Genomic DNA, 19,376 nt, shown 5'->3' with positions numbered 1-19,376 from the left:
TCCGAGAAGGGGCGCCTGGAACACAGTATCTCAGCAACCAGCTGAAAATAGCGTCCGGCAGCTAAATTATTCCTTAGGAGTCGCCGGCCCTGCGAACCCATCTCTTCTCATTCACGTATTTAGTTTCTGCTCAGGGACCGAAAGCTTTTTGGAGCTGGGTCTATGCAAATTGCCAACAAGGGAGGAGAACTCGAAGCTGGAGTAGAAGCAGGGCAGCTAGCTGCGGTCTACGAGGAAGGGGCTTCTTGCCTGCCACACATGAGATGAAGGGACATGGAGGCAGACGGCCACTGGTGGTCCGGAGTGGCAAGACCCTGATGTCTGGTATGGGGGTGTCTTTTGTTCAGTCACCCTACCTGAGCTGCACTGTGTTAATGACAGAGGTCTGTCTGCCATCGCAACGTGCCTGTATGTATTATTGATTCCTAAGCAGAGAGGTAATGTGATCACGGGTGGCTAGCTGACTGACGGCCGCTCCTTTGTTGTGGATTGACAGGTGTATCCAAAATGCACGACTCCAGGTTTGCTACACTTCATGCCATTAAGACACCCACCTCCAGTGGAGTTTAGTCATGCTGAGAACCCCCCCGCTCAGTGCAGCGGTGACCTCACCCCAAGTGGCAGCCATGCACCTCCCCGTTCCAAAGGTCACCCGCAGGTTAAAACCCTTTCACCATTTGTGCTGTTTACCTTTTGACCCTCACTTTGCTTGGGCAGAGAGAGCAGAACACGCTGGATCACTGGTTCTCTAGTCAGTATCAGATTCTCCCCTTGCGGGGGAAGTAGAAGGTTGCAGACACTGCAGGGGAATTTACACACCCCAATCAAACACTATTACCTCCGAAAATCAAAATCCACAACCACATTTCTAGGTTTATTTCCTGCCAAATGTTTTAAACACGTCAGACAGGACCTGGTGATGGCCCTTTATGCCTCCATCCCACAAAAGCCTGCTTTTGATTTCACCGAAATGGAAAGCCAAAGTTAGACTCACTGAGCGTGTTTAGCTCTCCCAGGGTTTTCTTTTCGGGCTTTCAAGATCATTCAATATAAGGGTGCAATACTCCTACTAACTGCACATGTCTGTATCACTTTTCATTCAGCCAAGCTGCCTTAAAGAGTTTATTTATAGAGATCATTCGTCCACCATGCAGGCATGCCCACCTCTGGGGTGGGAGGCTACAGCTGTTTATACACAGCAAGGGGCAGGGCACATCATGGTTTCAAGCAGAAAGTGAAGTACATAAGAACGTCCATACTGGGTCAGACCAAAGGTCCATCTAGTACCCTGTCTGCGGACGGTGGCCAATGCTTCAGAGGGAATGAACAGAACAGGTAATCATGCCTCACCTGGACACCGACAAATACATAGCTGGAATTCGTCTGGCTCACCTGTGTGTTAGTATTGTTAAAACAGGTATCAGAGTTATAACAATGTGCTTAGTGTTTAGACCAGGTGTAGTCAATTATTTTTGCCAAGGTCCACATTTATTGGTCAAGGTACAGTCAAGGTGCGGACTTCAGAGAAACATTTTTTACACCAAGTGCCACTGTTCAACGAACACATACAATTCTATATAATATACCCAGGGGCCTATTGCTTATATTTTGAGTGCATTAAATTAAAAATAAAATCAAACCACTGTATAACCTAAAAATAACCTCCAAGAAAGATGTAATAAATTACATCTGAGACTTTGAGAAAGTACATAGAGAAAATGTCAAATAGAGGCAAATATTAGCATTAAAACACTTTCAGACACCTGTTTTAAGTTTTGAATGTGTTTTGTCAAATAAGATTATTGTAGGCATATATGTGTATATATAGAGATAGAAAAACTCTTTGAAACTTTTGTGGTTTATTTAATAAGTATCAGAGTATGAAAGAAAATAACACTTAGTACACATGAACTCTTTGTCTTTTATGATTCAAGTCTTTCCAATAACAAATACACACCCACTTACACATGTATTAAAAAAGACTCATGAACAATTACTCTGAAATACCTGTTAAAACTGTAGTATTACTACTGAAAATGTAATTTTATACAGAGGTTCACATTTAAAATAAAATATGCGTGAATAATGTATAATTATACTAATCGTCATTGGTGGGAAAAGTGATAGGTCCTTTGCTGCACAAGGGCCTTGAAGTTTGGAGTGAGTTCAGTCAATACAAGACGAAGGCAATTGCACAGATGATTATCAGTCAGAACAGAGCGATACGGGATTTAATCTTGTTCATTGTTGAGAATGCTGATTCACACACGTAGGTCGAGCCAAACATAGTCAAAATGTTAAATGCCACCTTCCGCAAGTGTGGATACATGGAGTCCAGCACAAGAGTTGTCCAGAAAGTTTCAGCTGTACTTTCAGCATGCTGCACCCTAAGCACTTCATTCGCTTGTAAATCAATAAGCTCCAGCTATAGTTTTGCTTTTTCAACATCTGGAAAGGATGCTTTTGCTTGATCACACCCAAGTGCCATTTTCTTGTACCACAAATGGGTTCCTTACAAACAGGAAGATGTCTTTAATACTTTCAAATTCTTGGACCCTCTGTGAGAAGTTTTGAAGAAGTCTGTCCAGAGATGATGCCATCTGAGTCACGTCTGCAATGTCCCGGCAGCTTAGCAGCGTTGGGAAATGCAGCATCTCCCCAGTTTCCAAATCACTTTTGAAGAGACTCAGTTTGTTTTGAAATGAGGTGACACTGCTGTGGAGATCCACTATGTTGTGATTTTGCCCTGGTAGCTTTAAGTTGAAATCATTTAAGTGGGCTGTCAAATCAACAAGGAAGGCCAGGATACTCATGCTTGCGGCATCCCTCAAAAATGCATGTACCTCTTCTGTCTTTTTCCCTGGAATGTTATGTACATATTCTTCCACATGAACTCGAATTTCCCGTAGCCTTCTTAGTACTTGCCTTCTGCTCAGCCAGCAGATGTCATTATGAACCAACAGGTCATTGTAATCGGCAGATACTTCTGAAAGAAAGCTTTCGAACTGTCTGTGTTGCAGTGATGACTTGGACCGAAGGAAGCCGACACTTTTAATCACCATTGACAATACATTTGCATACTCATCGCTAAGCTTCGCACAAAGTTCTGTTTGGTGAATTACACAGTGATAGGAAATCAAATTGGGGTTCAGATCTTGCAGGCGTTTCACAAGCCCTCTGTGAGTGCCGATCATGGAAAGAGCGCCATCTGTTGCAACTGACACAATCTGAGTTACGTCAAGATCTTTATTAGACAAAATAGTTTGAACAGAATTAAACAAATCTTTGCCTGCCGTGCAACTGTTATGCAGTATAAAGGACAACAACTCCTCCCCAAATTTCTCTCCATAAAAAAACGGACATACAATGCTAGCTGTGCTGTGTCCCTGATATCATCGGACACTTCCACTGCCATGGAAAATTTTCAGTTTCATACACAATTGCTTGAAAATGTCTTGTGCCATCATCTCAGTATGCCTAATAGCTGTTGTGTCTGAAAGCGGCAGTTGTCTGAAGGCGTCAACAATGTCTTTCTTCTCTGCAAAATGGATTTCAACTGTAGTAACCATGCACTGCTTAATAAGGTCTGCATTTGCAAAAAGTTTCCTGTGTTTTGCTGTTATCCACACATATCTCAGTGACGTTTCAGTTGCCTTTTCCTAAGCACAAGTAGCCTTTGAAACAATATTTGTGCTCAGAAAATATGTATCCTTCAATGAAGCGATCTTGTCTGATCTTAATTGGGAGCCCAGTGGATACTTGAGGTCAAAATCCATGTGCTTCATTTCGTAGTGCCATTTGAGGTTCCCACATTTTACAACAGCCACAGTCTCTGTACAAATTAAACAAACTACCTCAAAGTCGACCCTTTGGACGTTGTGGCAAAATAAAACAGTAAGTGTCGGTCCACTTTGCTTTAAACGAATGGTTCTCGGTGTCGACTTTCCGTCTCTTCGCTGCCATGTTTAAACACAGTGCCATTAGATGTCAAAAGGGATGGAGGTGGGACAACCTTGGCTGACCTTTGCTCCTCCTGCAGTTCACCCCCCTCACACAGGCCAGGGAGGGAGAGGAGAAGACACAAGAGCCCTCCCCTTGTCACAGGAGTAGAGGACAGGGAAGTAGAAAACTGCCGCAAGCCACCAAACTCTGTCTTCTCTTACCTGCCTCCTGTAAGAATGGGGCCTGCTGGGACGGGGGAGAGAGCAGAGCCTGCTTCCCACAGCAGCCCTGATTGGCAGAAAAGGAAAAAGCAGCCAATCAGAGGAGGTTGACTAGGCAACTGGGCAACAAAATAGCAGATGAAATTTAATGTTGATAAATGCAAAGTAATGCACATTAGAAAGCATAATCCCAACTATACATATAAAATGATGGGGTCTAAATTAGCTGTTACCACTCAAGAGCGAGATCTTGGGAGTCATTGTGGATAGTTCTGTGAAAACATCCACTCAATGTGCAGTGACAGTCAAAAAGGTGAACAGAATGCTGGGAATAATTAAGAAAGGGATAGATAATAGGACAGAAAATATCATGTTGCCTCTATATAAATCCCTGGTATGCCCACACCTTGAATACTGTGTGCAGATGTGGTCAGCCCATCTCAAAAAAGATATATTGAAATTGGACAAGGTTCAGAAAAGGGCAACAAAAATGATTAGAGGTATGGAACAGCTGCTGTATGAGGAGAGATTAATAAGACTGGGACTTTTCAGCTTGGAAAAGAGACAGCTAAGGGGGGATATGATGAGGTCTATAATCATGAATGGTGTGGAGAAAGTAAATAAGGAAATGCTATTTACTCCTTCTCATAACACAAGAAGTAGGGGCCACCAAATGAAATTAATAGGCATCAGGTTTAAAACAAACAAAAGGAAGTATTTCTTTGCACAATGCATAGGCAACCTGTGGAACTCCTTGCCAGAGGATGTTGTACAGGCCAAGACTATAACAGGGTTCATGGAGGACAGGTCCATCTGTAGCTATTAGCCAGGATGGGCAGGGATGGTGTCTCTAGCCTCCGTCTGTCTGCCCTGAGCTCAGCTCCCACTCTGGCCCTGTGCGTTTCCCGCATGCGCACTGGGCTCGCTCCCCTGCCAGGAGGGGGTCGCTCTGTGATGAGGTCACAAGCCGGCGCCGGCCGGAAGCGGAAGTAGGGGAGGACGAGGCAGTTCCGTTTTCTCTCCCAGTCTCCCCATGGCGCCGCGGAGCTCTCGTCAGACGGGCTCGCACAAGGCGCGCTCCCTGGCCCGCCAGTGGAAAGCGAAGCGGCGGCGCCGGGACCTGGACCAGATCCACGGAGACCTGCGGCCGGACAACGCGGCCAGGCTGCTGCACCAGGAGCCGGACCCCGACATGCCCGGGAGCGCGCAGCACTACTGCCTGCACTGCGCGTGCGTGAGAGAGTGTGCGCGCGGGGGGGGGCATTGCGCGTGAACGGGGGGCGGGTGGGGGCGTCCCAATGGCCCCTCCAGGCCCCCCCCCGGTCCCTCTGCCCCTCCTGCTGCGCCTGTCCCGTGGGGGGGCATGGGAGCCCAGCTGCAGTGCATCCCCCACAGCAGGCACAGGGGCCGCCCACGGCCTGTGGGGTGTGAGGGGAGTGTTCCCAGGGCCCGACCTGAAATCAGAGGGCCCAGTCCCCTGGGCGAACTGGGAAGAGGCGCCCCAGCCGGGCGAACTGGGAAGAGGTGCCCCAGCCGGGCAAACTGGGAAGAGGCGCCCCAGCTGGGCTAACTGGGAAGAGGCGCCCCAGCCGGCCTTCCCCCATGTGTACACAGTGGGGCCCGGGACCAAATACTTAACTTCATCAGGCCCCTTTCCCCACCTTCTGATAGCAAAAATGTTTGGTCAATAGTGACCTTTGGTATCCTGAGCCTTCAACCCTGTCTTCTTCAGTCTGAGTCTCCAAAGCCTCCTGTTTAGTTCTTAACTTGACCCTTTCATGGAAAGGGCGCTATTGTTTTCAACTGCCTGAACTTCTTTCTTCTCTCCCGACAGGCGATACTTTGTAGATTTGAATAGCATGAAGGAACATTTCAAATCTAAAGTTCACAAAAAAAGGTAATGTAAATTCTGTTATGAGGGCATATTTTTCTTAGACTATTAGTATGAAAAAAATCTGATTTATTTGGGGTTCTTATGAATAAGAAACCCCTCCACTCCCTTTTCCCTTCAAAAAGTTATTTGAAAAATCTATTTTTCCATCTCTTCTTCCCACCCCACCAGTCTTCATGGCTCCTCCAGTCTTCTAAAGATAGTTTAATTCAGCTGGTGGCTAAAAGTGTCCATCCAGTCACAGAACAGGTGGTGCAGCATTGATAGCTTTCCCACTGCTGTTCTTCAATCCCACTCTGAAATTTGAGCACCTGAGACTTAGTCTGGATGTCCTGGCAGTGTCAAATGTGGCTTTAGCTGGTTTGGGTTTGTGATCGTTTTTTAAAGTGCTCAGCTTACAGGGGGAACATTAAAGATCGGAACCCATGTGCCTCTCTCGGGTTTCTTCTTTCTCTTTTAGACTGAAGCAGCTGAGTGAGGAGCCTTATACCCAGGAGGAGGCAGAGAGAGCAGCTGGGATGGGATCCTACATTCCTCCAAAGAAGATAGAAGTACAGACTCAACCGCTTGAGATGGAGGAATCTGGCTGAATACGGAGGCCCAGAGATTGTTCTCTGATCCAGTAGAAAGTGCCCTTGATTAAAGCCCCACTTTGTGGCAGCTTCTTTTCTGAGTTCAGCAAGTGTCTTTAAAAACACTCTCCCTGCAACAAGGCATAAAAACTAACTCAGCTGTTCTCATTAATTCTTCAGCAAGGAGTAGAGCACTGACCAGTGGAGACCTTTGGACCCTCTTGCTTTGGCAGATATTGTGCATTATGTTCTCATTGGCAACATGGACATACAGTGCAGCCAGAGGTCCAGGGAAAGGATGAGGAACGTCCTGCTGTGATAGCGACCTGATTGTTACAGTCTTTTCTCTCTGTTGGTATTTTAAGCAGTGGATGCAGCTCTTGGCTCAGAGTGTGACCTCTGAAATCACCCATCAAACTATTTTAACAATCAAGCTGGCAGCTGCTGAATGAGCTGTAGAACATTCCTTGCCAGTTTGATCCAGATTGAGTTGTAGGGACTCAGTTTGGAAAATGAGCTGAGCTGAATTGTTAGCAAAAACAGCCCTTTCACCAACCAGCTACCTGGACTGGGGCTAATCCCACCAGCTTGATCGTTCATTATGACTGGTTGAATTAGTTGGTTGAAGTCGCCTATCCTTGTTTGTGGGGCGCCTAGAAAAGAGGTCTGAGCAGCCTCCAGCTTGGTCACTGCTAAATTCACACTATATTTATTCTTAATATATTTCCTTTGGCAGATGTTCTAACATCTCAAACAATTTCCTTTCTGCCCTCTTCGTGCGTCTAGTTAACTCTTCCCTGATATGGGAGGATGACTTACTAAGCTCCTTCCCTTCTCTTCTATCAAGAGGAGTGTGCTGAAAGACTGCCCCAACCCAGCTGAGCCTAACCTCATCACATTCCTAGGGATGGATACAAATTGCATATGAAACTGTTTAAAACCCACTGAGAGTCATTTGATTGTTGGAGATCTCCTTCCAGCCGGGGAGCTGTTTTGGGTGAGATCAGTTGCCTAAGAGGAGGGACACACTGCTCATAGAGAGGGTAGGCAGAGTCCGCGCTGACCCACTTTACAAGTAGGGGACTAACAAATTCAGCCCTGTTCCACCAGATGTCGGATAATATTGGCTGGCACATGCCAATATGCTGCCACAGCATAGCTGGGTACTTGGCTTGAGCATCTGAATTGCATTTTTATTGAGCCCCTCAAACAGGGAGGCGCTTTCTAGAAAACACATAGCCTGTGTTAGGATAATCGCTTGGTCTGCAGGGTGGAATGTGGGGAATGCCACTGTCTGCTGTAAGTCCCTGCAAAGCAAGTTCAGCTAATGCCGGCCACCACAGTGCGTCAGTGGAGATTAAACATCTTCAGTTCTTTTCTTTTTTTTTTCCCCCAAGGGTGGGGAGCCCACCCCAGATCTTTGTAACGTTTTTATCACCTGACCGTGTATACTCTACTGGCCACATGGAGGTGGGATGGCAAAAGGATGAGACAAGGCAGGTCACTTAATATAAAGGGATTTATTTAACATACACCAAATTATTTCCTCTGTTCTCCCCTCCCCAGGTATAAGGGAGGGTGAGATAGATGATCAAAATTTAGAAATGTCTTGTATTAACATCTAGACTTCCCTGTTAGCAGCTTAAACCTAGCAGGTGGGCCACAGCGGTAGAAGTTTTCAGAGAGGTGATGGGTGTGAAGATTAGCCTGATGCTGTCTGAGAAGGTGAAGTGTACCTGTCCCTGGTGGTGGTGGGGGGGGAGAGACATGTACTAATTGCTCCATGAAAGTGTCCTCACGCAATTGCTGCAATTAAGTAGTCAATGTCGGCCAGTCTGGACTTCTTGAAAATCCCCCTTTCTAATCTGTAGTTTAACAGCATGATTTAGGTCCCAGCCATCTCATTGTGTGCGCTGTTATATAACAGCAATTGGCAATGACCTTGTTCCAGCTTGTTTTGCTGTCCTATGATGCACTGCTCCTGGCTGAGCTGGGTGGGGGGAGGAGATGATAAAAGGGCTCAGTCAACCATGTGTAAAATTCTCTCTTGCTATCAATGCAGCGCATTCCGCCTGTCATACCCCATCGCACTGGTTTAGCGAGGGACACACAAGTGCAGCCAGTGAGGTGGAAATTGCTGTCTGGAAACCTCTTGCTGGAAGTCTCATAAGCCAGGGTGACTGGTAAGCTGCCAAGGTGGATTCTACCCCTGGCCTGGGAGGATGCCTTCTACCCTTTCAGCCTCAGTTCCTGCAGATCCTACTTTATATATATCTGTCCAACCTGTGGGAATGAGTCTTGTCTTCTGTCTCCGACAGGGCCCGAGTCGGATCTCACTTCTGTGTAAAGTGGGAGACTTCCCACTGAAGTTTAGAATCCGGCCTCCCATATGGAAGTAGGTTCCCCAGCCTTCTGTCATGAGCTCTGGTGGAGCTGCAGGGAGATGGTCTAGCCTTTCATTTAGTAGCTTAGTTGCATGTAGTGGAAGGGCGGAGCATGGACAGGTGCTAGGGTGGTCAGTGGATGGGGTAGGACTTCGCAATGAAATCCATTGGCCCAAACTGGTGTAACTCCATGAGAAACTCTGGAAGGGGTGTGACAGGTGTGTTTGCTTCACCTACTCAAGGACCCTGGACAGCAACAACAGTGAGAGGCTAGGAAAAGCGGGACGGGCCAGAGAGCATGTACCGAGCGATCCCTTTCAAGCCAGCACAAAGCAAGTTGGGAGATGCTTCTAGCTACTCTTAGCCTGGGTCCAGGAGAGCAGTGCGAGGGAAGCCTGCGACTAACCTTCCACTACAGACCAAGGGAGGAGGATGTAGCTGACCCTAGTATGAGAGCAGGACGAGCATGATGTCACAGAGTGAATGCCAGACCCAAGACCTAGTCCCCACCACCACCACCTCAGAGCTGCTGGAATCTCAGATCTAGAGCACTCCATCCACATGTCTGAGCCTCACTGTTCTGGTGGGGTTTTAACCGGCTCGGTCATTTGGCGGACGCTGTAGTAGGACAGACTTAGCCCCATGATAGCCAGGACTAGAGCCAAGTGATTCACCAGACGGTCTTTAGGTTCGGACTCCAGCCCCCCGGTCAGCTGCATCTATGAGAGGAGAAAAGGCAGCTTTTTAGAACAGGCGAGGCAGACTCAGGGGAGAGGGACTTGATCGTCTCAATGCTTGAAGGACAAGGGAAGCTGGCCCCCCATCAACCCTTGTGGGTTGTGAACTTGAAGTAACCCCATATTCCTTGTGGATGGCAGGAGTCTATTCAGTGATCTGCACCAATTAGAAATGGCTCCAGTTCTATGTGCAGTGCATGCTTTCCTTTAGCTAGGGGCCTGCTCCAGGGGACACCTTTCCTGGGATGCAGACAGCAGGGAACACCAGCTGACTCCTGGCTAATACCCAGTTATGTCCATTCAAAGCCACCCCAGGAAATCTTAGAAAGCATTCTCCATGCCTGGCTCCCTGAATGACTGGATTTAGTGTGCGAGCGGCCGGTGCTGTCACTTCTGACCAAGAGGCTGGCTGTAAATTCTTCAACTCTGTGCTCTAGCGGAGTGAACCCTGTTGCTGAACATATCTAGGCATCGCTGCCCTTCTGTGCAGAACCATTCTCTCAGCCCTCGTTAGTGACTGTGCCTCAGATTAACAGCTGATCAGGGTTTCTCTTATGCTCTAGTGGGAGGGTCTGTTTCTCAGCTGTGTTCCCATTTGGGATGGGGAATCCAGGCCCCTGTGGCCCCGAGAACAGAGTCTGGGTCTGAAACGCAACCTGCCCATTTTGTCAACCAGCTCTTCCAAAGAGACACTTTCTGTGGTGCAGTGTCGTCAGTGGCAACGGGGAGGAGAACAGGCAGACAAATCCTACAACAGTTTTCACGGGAGTGGTTCTGTCCCTTTCAAATGGGGGATGACGGGAACGATAACCAGCTGCTCTGCAGGTACTGCCAGTGAAGCCATAATAATGCCCTGTGGGGCAGGCGTCACCCTGCACTTTACCAGCTGAAATGCTCAGCACCGCTCCTTACATGGAGCCATTTAGGCAAACGCCCCTGTGAGCAAAGCAGCAGCGCTCCTAGCCTGAAGCTAGCGATCTGAAACCTGCATACACCTGGTGGGTGATTGCCACTTCCCTCCCCATGCATGCTCATAGCCTCCCAAGGCAGGGCTTGCCATCATACACAATAGACCCCCGGACAGCAGGGGCAGTTAGAGCTCAGCGCCGCCGATGATGCCCCTGTGGGGGATGGAGACCGGGAATGCTGACTCCCAGTCCCCTGCTCTAACCACTAGCCCACACTTCTTGAGCTGCTCTGAGTTGTCTTCTCTTGCTGGAGCAGCGACTAACCAGGGCAAGACAGTGACAGTGCCTGCCTGGCTGCATAAGGCTGCGTGCTTGGGATGGACTGAAGGAGGAATCGGCAAACTGGCCTTATCCCAGCCACTGGTATGGACAGCAGAGAGCAATTCCCTCTCCTGCGTGATGCTGCATGATCAGTGGTGCAGGGACATTCGCTCTCCGCTCACGTGTGTCTACGCAAAGTGCCCTATGTAGGGCATCACTGCTCAGGCGGCACAGAGCGTGCCTGGCACACATGGAGCCAGCGTGGACAGGCTGCCTGTTGCCAGACCTGGCTCAGGATGAGCTGATGGGGCAGGGGCAGGGTCGGGGGAGGTATTAGCATCTCACATTTCGATCTGCCGGAGCTGGGCAGCGATTGCCACTGAGTCTGGGTGATTGAGGCAAAGCTGCGAGCCCTGTACCTGTAAGTACCGTTGTTCACAGAGCTATGAGCTGGGGGCCGGGGGTGGCTTAGCAGCCTAAACAGCAGGGCTGAGATGTTTAAAATGCCCCGGACTCACAGGCACAAATCACAGCAGGCTCAACTCCTCACTCAGAGGAGTTGGAGGCAGTTTAGTGGGTGTGGGCCCGTCAAGTCCTGGCTATTCCGTGTGGACATGAACATGCCCCAGGCTCTGTTCAGAAGAGTGGGGAGTTGCTCCAACATCCTTGATTAAAATTTCCCCTCTCCTAACTGCTGTGTGGCAATTGGCTGCCTCCCTCTCCCCCAGAAGAGGCTCCGGGGATGTCAGATACTGATCCTGGACAGGCCAGGGAGGACTGGTGCACTCGATGAGAACTAACTCTCGGCTTCGTGTCTAAAACACCAAGACAGGCAGGAGGAGAGAAGCAAAGGGATCAACCCTATCAGAGCTCCACTACAAAGCGCCCCAGGCCCCGGGATTGCTCTGCTCACTGGACAAGAGAGGGTTCAGGCCCTGGAACTGCATCCCAGGAAGATCAGTGAGGAATAGGGGGAACAGAGGCATCGATAAAGGCTCATGGACTGGCTGGAGCATCCAAGCAAACCAACAGCCCTACTGAGTGGGAGGTGGGTGTTACCTGGAGCAAGCGGAAGTATCCCGGGGTTAAGTGCCTGAGGCGGATGATCATAGCTCCCAGGAGGAGGAGGGGTGGATGTCAGGTGCTGCCTTCTGCTTGTAGTCAGGCAGCTTCACAGACTTGCCTTGACTGCCTCCGGCTGTAGGAGGAAGATGGGCAGAGCTGAAGATCAGGGAGGGTGTTCAGGAACCGGGTAGCAGAGAGCAGTCTCCATCCAGATGAACAGCCGTAAAGACGTGTTCTTTGGCCCACGGAAATCACTGGGAAACAGCCTGCCCCCCTCAGTCCCCCAGCCTGCTCCAACCCAGTGTTTCCAAAATGCACCCCCACCCCAGCCCAATGGCTGAGCGCTCCATCGTTAGGCCGGGATTAGAACCACGTCATTAGTGTTTCCCCTTAGAGCTCCTTCCCAGTCCCCAGTACTGGCATTTATACCCCAAGCTGCAGCTAATGGCTTTTTCCCAGGCTGGGGGTGAGAGGAGCATGTGTTTCCCGCACCCCATTTTGTGAGGGGAATCCCTGTCTAAATTCCCCTCCGCTCTCAACCAGTTCCTGGACCCCAGCCTGTCCTTCCCCCAATAGAAACAATTTCCTCTCAATGCAATGGGGATGGGTTTCATTGTTGATCACTTACCTGTGTTAGACTCCAGTCCCTGAGTGCCAGGCAGCAAGACTCCCTGGCAGCTGTGTTGTGGAGCTTTTAAATATTACACACACACACACACACACACACCCCCGCCCTGATGACGATCCCAACCACAGCCAGCCCTGGGAGCAGCTGTCACAAGAGATCAGCGCTCGCTGCTTCGCTGAGCACGTGCGAGAGAGACGCTGAGAGGGAGAGGCATCTGCCGGGCACGAAAGCGTTTCATACTGTATATATCATTCTGCAATCTCCTCCAGTGCCCGCTAAAGAGGGGCCGTGGCGCCACGCAGGAGGGAAGCAAAGAATCACGCCGGGCACAAGAGAACGGCTGGGGGCTTCGCTTGAAGGTTACGGATCTGGAGAGATGAGGATGGAAACATCTTACACTATCGTACCAACAGGGGGCACCCTCGCCTGGCTGGGATCCAGCTGCCTTGTGGGAAAGGCAGGTGTGAGATGCAGGATGGACTGGTGCTGTGGTTAAAGCACTGGGACCTGGGAACAGGGATCTGGCATGAAGTCTGAACCTTATGGTGAGCCATTGCGGTGGGATATGCCTGTCCAGGCCTCAGTGCATGGAAACTTTCTAATCGCGCCACCAAGCTGAAACTCGCTTTCCGCCCTGCCCCAACCCCCTGCTGCATTCCCAATCAGTTTAGACAGCTGGAGATTATCTCATGAAAACAATCCCAGCAGTAGACTGGGGTCAAATTCATGACAGCAGCAGCCTTAATCTGAGTCAGCCCGGGAAATCCAGAAGCCCAGTGGCAGATGCTGATAATCCGGCCTCGCTCCCTGGGGAAGAGGGGCAGACAATTGCTGCAGGGCAGGAGGAGCTGTGTATGGAAGCCCCGGATTGAAGGAACGTGGAGAGAGCATCTTCCCCTCCAGGCCCAGGAGAGGATGGAACCTCCAGGTCAAGGTGAGAGCTCATTGGTGATGTGTTGGGGGAGGTGCGTGTCCAGAACTGGATGAGCATCAAGAATGAATTCCCCTTTGTCAGCGAAGAGGGAAGCAGCTGAAGACTGAATTCCTCGTCCATCCCATGACAGCTGCGTCCTTCCAATGGTGGGATGGCTTCCGAGAGAGGATCAGTCAGCATCCCAGCATTGAAAGAACATGGGGCGTGAAGGAGAGACCATCAAACAGCTCCAAGGGCTCTGGGAAAGGGTGAGGAGGACAGTAGGAGCCGGGGTGGGTGGAAGGAAGTGTGGTCTAATGGACTGGACACCAGACGGGGCCCCGCCTACTTCCCAGCTCAGACACAGACTTCCTGTGTGACCGTGGGCGAGTCACTCGATCTGCAGAGCACGCACGGTAGTGCCGTGAGCCTTCCTCGCAGCGAGAGCTCTGCAGGTGTCTGCGTCACAAAACTCACAACCACCCCCGGCGCTAGCGGCTCCCTGTGGGTCCGAGCAGCAGAAAGGCCAAGGACTGACTGAACTCCCCTCTCACCGCCTGAGGGGGGCGCTCCTGAGCAGGCCCAAGGCACGCCACAGGGCAGAGTGCGAGAAGCTGGTGCCCATGCTCTGTATAGGCTATGTCACCGGCATAGCCCCCTAGCATAGCATAGACTCAGCGTGCACTGACAGAAGGAGGTTTTTGCTGGTGTAGGGACACCACCTCCCCGAAAGCCCTTAGCTGTGGCGCCGAAAGCCCTCTTCCATTGACACAGCAGCGTCTACACTGGGGTTTTTAGATACGCTGGTCAGGAGTATGGGTTTTCACTCCCCCTGGCTGACAGAGCTATGCTGATATAAGGTTTAAGTGCGATCAAGCATAGGCAATATCAGCCACCCGTCCCTGTCCGTACTGCACCTTCCACCAGCATTACCTTCACTTGAGGGGAACGTCTAATAATAACATCTAGTACTTCTCATCAAAGGAGGCCAGTGTAATTAGCCCCATTTTATAGATGGGGAAATTGAGGCACAGAAAGACGCCCAAACTCACCCAGCAGCAGAACTCGGCATAGAACTCACCTCTCTGGAGTCCCGGGCTAATGCTTTAGCTGCTGCTACTCTGAAGAGAAACCTAAAGAATACAGCCAAAGCCTCCTCTCTGATTAGAAAGGTTTGGAAAACGCCCCTGCAGATACTGGAGTGTGGAGCTGGACAATCAGCCAGACGCCCAGCCCCTTCTATCCCTGCCTGATCCTCCCTTTGTATTTACAAAAGCAGAATAAAGCACCTACGGATGCAAAACCTGAGCTCAGAACAATTGCTCTAGGGCTCCCAGCCTGCAGTGGAGTGGGTGGGGTAAAGCTCCCTGCTGGAGTCAGAATGGCGAGAAATGCGGGTGTCTCCCCATAACAAGGCAAGGAATGTGCAGCTAAAGCGGCTGAAAGCAAATCGCCTGTCGGCATGTCCTCAGGAGGCTCCTAGGGTGTGATGCCCTGTAGCGATGGGATGTCGGGGTTTTCCGTCCCAGGGCTAGTTCCTAGGGAGCTAGATTGTTAAAGGTATTTAGGTGCGTAAAGATCTGGCCCTAAGGGACTAAGAGCCGCAGTTCTAAAGCATCTGTGAAATGGGCTCCCTTTGCCATGGTTTGTATTAGTGGAGCCTAACAGCCTCGGCCAAGATCAGGGCTTGTTTGTGCTACGCCCTGGAGGAAGAGACAGTCCTGCGCCGAAGAGCTTGCCATTGAAATAGAAGAAAGTGTTGTGAGCCCCATTTGACAGGTGGGGAACCGAGACATGGAGGGATGAGGTGACAAGGTCATGCAGGAGAGTCTGTGGCAGAGCTGGGAACCGGAATCCCAGCCCAGGGCCTTACCTACAAGACCATCCTTCTGTTCTGGGGAACTGATGCCCTCTACCCATGAGGAACCCCCACCACAAGAGGGTATTTACAGCGATTTCACCCCCTCCTCCGTTCCTCGCCTGACTACAAGCAAACCTCTCCTCCTCCCCCTGCAGATCTCACCCCACGTGCATGCTACAAACAGTCTGCGCTCTGCCCTGCAGGGTGACCAGTATCTGCAGCACCACCAACCGCACAGGAGGGAAGATACTGCTGGGTGAGTGCTCAAGGGGTCTGTAGATGACTTCCCAGAGGAGTCATGTGGCTCTTCCAGCCTGGATCCCGTCAGCGACTGGCCCTGGCTGCAACAGCCGGATCCTGCAAAACCTTTGGGGAGCTGAGCTGGCTTCAGTGGGGCCTGCTCAGGGGATGAAGGTCGACTTGCCTGGGAGAGGCTTTGCAGGGTCAGGTGCATCTCTGTTGGCGCATCTTGCAAGCTGACCTGCCCCTTCGTTCAGCAGAGCAGCAATGTTTTCCGAAGGGTAAAAGAACAGAAAAAGTGGGCAACTCTACCTTCCTCTGTGGGACTCCTGGGCTGGCCTGAAGAGCCCTGAACAGGGCCTTAGCAGCCCTGAATGGGGAGCTGCTAAGGGGAAAAGCTTCCCCCCCCCTTCCCCCGTGTAACTAAGAGATCTGCAGACCACCAGGGCAAAGAGCAGAGTGAGTGTGTGGGGGGTGAGGCAGTCTTGGGGGCAGGGGACTCACTGGGCGGGTGTGTGCATGTGGGAGAGGACTTGACAAGACCGAACGGGGGAGGGGTGTTCTTGTACTGGGGGGGCGGGGGAGGAGCTGGAGAACAGAGTTGAGTATTTTGCGGACATTATCTAGGGACTGTCATTGACTGGCACAGCCAGGCCTAACATGGATGAAGCCTGTACGCCTGGGAAATAGGCAAGTATTATCTCCATTTATAGAGGGGGAAACTGAGGCACAGAGCGGGTGAGTGACTTTCCCAAGGTCAAAGAGGAAATCATTGTCAGAGCAGGGATTAGCATTCCTGGCACCCAGTCCTATGCTCAGATCAGGCCTCTTTCCTCAGCGGAGATCCTGCCTCCGAGGGGGCTGTAGAGCAAAGAACCCAGTGAGGCTCTGGGGAGGGGTGATTAAGGTGGCGGCTACGTGCACTGCCAAGGAGGGTGTGTGTGTGGGGGGAATGTGCAGCATCCATCCAGGGTACTAGGAAAGAGGTAACACGCCAGTCCTTCGAACCTGTGCTGCAGAGGGGAGGCTGGAGACCAAGTGTCACCACTCGGCTCCATGTTGGAACTCCCATTTCAATTGGAACTCCCAATGCAATCAGGAGAATTGGACTCCGGGGGGCGCTGCTTCCACAGAACCAAACAATGGCCACAGAAATGAGTCCGGTCTTTCCCAGTGCTTCAGCTGGAGAGTGGCTTTAACATTTACTTTGTCCTCCGCTGTCATGCTTCACTAGGATTGCAAAACACTTTACAAGCAGATACGAACATCTCCTCGCAACGCCGCGTGAGGTGGGCAAGGTCGTTATCCCTGTTGTATAGATGGGGAAACTGAGGCACCGAGCGGTGAGTTGGCCAAATTCATAATGGTGCCAGGAACAGACTCCATATCTCCTGGTTGACCAGTCCTAGTGCCCTAACCACTACACGAGGCTACCTCCCCTTTCCTCACTGGTGTTTTTGGTTTTAGATAACCTTACATTTTAAAATGCACCAGCCCCAGCATCCTTACAGGGGCCTCCTCTTGCTCCTGGGCAGGGAATAGCAGCAGCAAACAGGTTACATTTGTTTCCTTTAGAATCAAGGGTTTGACCTGGAAGTGTGAGCAGAGTCTGCAAGCCAGGCCCCTCAGAGCTGTCTCCACACAAAGGGGAAGCCCAGAGCTGTCTCCCGCAACAGGGAATCTGGAAAAGTCACGCTAAGTCTGAGCAAGAATCCTTGGGTTGGGTCGTCCTTGGGACTGTCCAACTCAAACCTGCTCTCCTCACCAGCTGCCTCATGGCCGCTTTGTGTTAGAGGCAGAATTTCATTGGCCTTTTGTCCATTGAGCGATGAGTTTCTTTTGTGATGGGAAGATTTGGGCCAAAGTTCTCTGAAGTGGCCTCTGATTTTGGACGCCTGACGTGAGACTCTTCACGCCTGATGTTCCCATAGTGGGGAGGGGAGAGCAGTAGTGGGAGAGGGAATGTAATCCGTGGCATGGCTGACTCTAGGGAGAAGGGGATGTCATGAGTAACCCCAGCAGAAGGTCTGGGACCTTGTTACCTGCCTGGATAATTGCATTGAGAAGAGAAAGGGGAGGGTGGTTGTGCCCAGGTGGGGAAGGGGAAGCCTGTTGCATGGCTGGCTGCAGTGACGGCAGGATATGAGAGCAGCTTTGCCTGGGAGAAGGACTGTGCTGACGGGGAAGGTCTGGGCCCCTTTCGCATAGCTGATCGAAATGAGGCAATGCACAAGCAAGGGCTGCAAACTCCACAGAGAGCTGACCCTAGCCATGTGTGGCGCGTGGGCTGGTTTGTTTCAGAGAACACGTGTAGAAGCGTAGCATTGGTATAAAGTGGGGCTTGCGCATGGCACATCTCCTCTGAGGGTTTGCACTGGCATAGCTACATTGGTGCAAAAAACCTTAGACTTCACTAGAAAGCACTTCACACTAAATGGGGAGGATTTATATACAAGACGACAGATGCTCCTCTGTGAAACGCTTATTTCCTTCCCTGCCAGAGGCCCTGGAGAGCTGGACTGTGCATGTCGCTGTGCCCACCATTTTAATGAAGGAGCAGCTGTACGTAGCGACTTGGATTCCAGCTCTATTTATGAGATACTACGGAGTCTGAGAACAGACTGAGGACAGTTTTTCTGGAGACCTCACCAGCTTCTGAAGATCTGTAGTGAGGGTGTGTGCAACAACGTGAGGGATCACACTTAGCCATTCCTGGGGTTGTTAGTGAGAGGGGATCCGGCGAGGGTGCAGCCTTCCAGAGGAGATCAGGTGAACCCGGAATCTGACCATCTTTAGGGATATATAGTTAGGAAGTGTTGGGAAGCCTTGCTCTTTGGGAAAGTCATTCCACCATAAGTGACACTTACAATTCAGACACCCCTTTTGGTCCCGATCATCTACCAACTCCCCCCCAAAAAACCAAACCAAGCACAGTTTAGACCCCAAAGAGGGAGAAATGCTAAAGACTCCATGAAGTTTGCTATTGCTATTGATTTTACGTGGAAGAAGCTCAGATACTATGATGTTGGGCAACCGTATAAAACCCTAAGGTAAATAGATCATAAATGACACCCTGACTGATGTCTGTGCTGTGCTGACTAATCTGTGGACGTTAACAACACCCCCTTGACGTGCAATAATGCAACAGGATCTGAAAACAAGGACACTGACTCTGTTACCAGGGCCGGCTCCAGGGTTTTTGCCGCCCCAAGCAGCGCAAAAAAAAAAAAGGGCCCCGATCGCGATCTGCGGCACTTCGGCGGCAGCTCTACCGCCGCCTCTTCGGCAGCAATTCGGCGGCTGGTCCTTCGCTCTGAGAGGGACTGAGGGACCCGCTGCCGAATTGCGGCCGAAGAGCCGGATGTGCCGCCCCTCTCCCTTGGCCACCCCAAGCACCTGCTTGCTGGGCTGGTGCCTGGAGCCAGCCCTGTCTGTTACGATCTGGGATGTGCACTGCTAACTCTTGTGACAGGTGTTTTGATGATCTTGACAAATTGGAGAAATGGTCTGAAATAAACAGGCTGAAATTCAATAAGGACAAATGCAAAGTACTACCCTTGGGACGGCGTAATCAATTGCATAAATACAAACTGGGAAGTGACTGTCTAGGGAGGAGTACTGCAGAAAAGGATCTGGAGATTATAGTGGATCACAAACTAAATATGAGTCAACACTGTAATACTGTTGCAAAAA

The 19,376-nt window shown here is 50.6% G+C and overlaps 1 protein-coding gene and 1 long non-coding RNA gene across 2 annotated transcripts; one reads left to right on the top strand and one right to left on the bottom strand.

The window, feature by feature from the left end:
* Positions 1–5,146: 5,146 nt before the first annotated feature.
* ZNF593 (zinc finger protein 593) lies at positions 5,147–6,719 on the top strand. The gene is made up of 3 exons (XM_024203685.1): positions 5,147–5,393; positions 5,998–6,060; positions 6,515–6,719. The coding sequence occupies exons 1-3, from the start codon at positions 5,197–5,199 to the stop codon at positions 6,642–6,644; spliced, it is 390 nt and encodes a 129-aa protein (XP_024059453.1). The 5' UTR covers positions 5,147–5,196; the 3' UTR covers positions 6,645–6,719.
* Positions 6,720–6,826: 107 nt separating this feature from the next.
* LOC112109249 lies at positions 6,827–12,724 on the bottom strand. The gene is made up of 3 exons (XR_002908299.2): positions 12,670–12,724; positions 12,036–12,174; positions 6,827–9,729 (listed from the first exon to the last, which is right to left on the bottom strand). It is a non-coding gene; the product is annotated as an uncharacterized LOC112109249 (long non-coding RNA).
* Positions 12,725–19,376: the final 6,652 nt, after the last annotated feature.

Source organism: Terrapene carolina, unplaced genomic scaffold (assembly GCF_002925995.2).
Source record: "Terrapene carolina triunguis isolate 2854851 unplaced genomic scaffold, T_m_triunguis-2.0 Scaffold236, whole genome shotgun sequence".
Taxonomy (NCBI): domain Eukaryota; kingdom Metazoa; phylum Chordata; order Testudines; family Emydidae; genus Terrapene; species Terrapene triunguis.
Note: the sequence above shows the minus strand (reverse complement) of the source record. Positions and strands in the feature narration are given on the sequence as shown.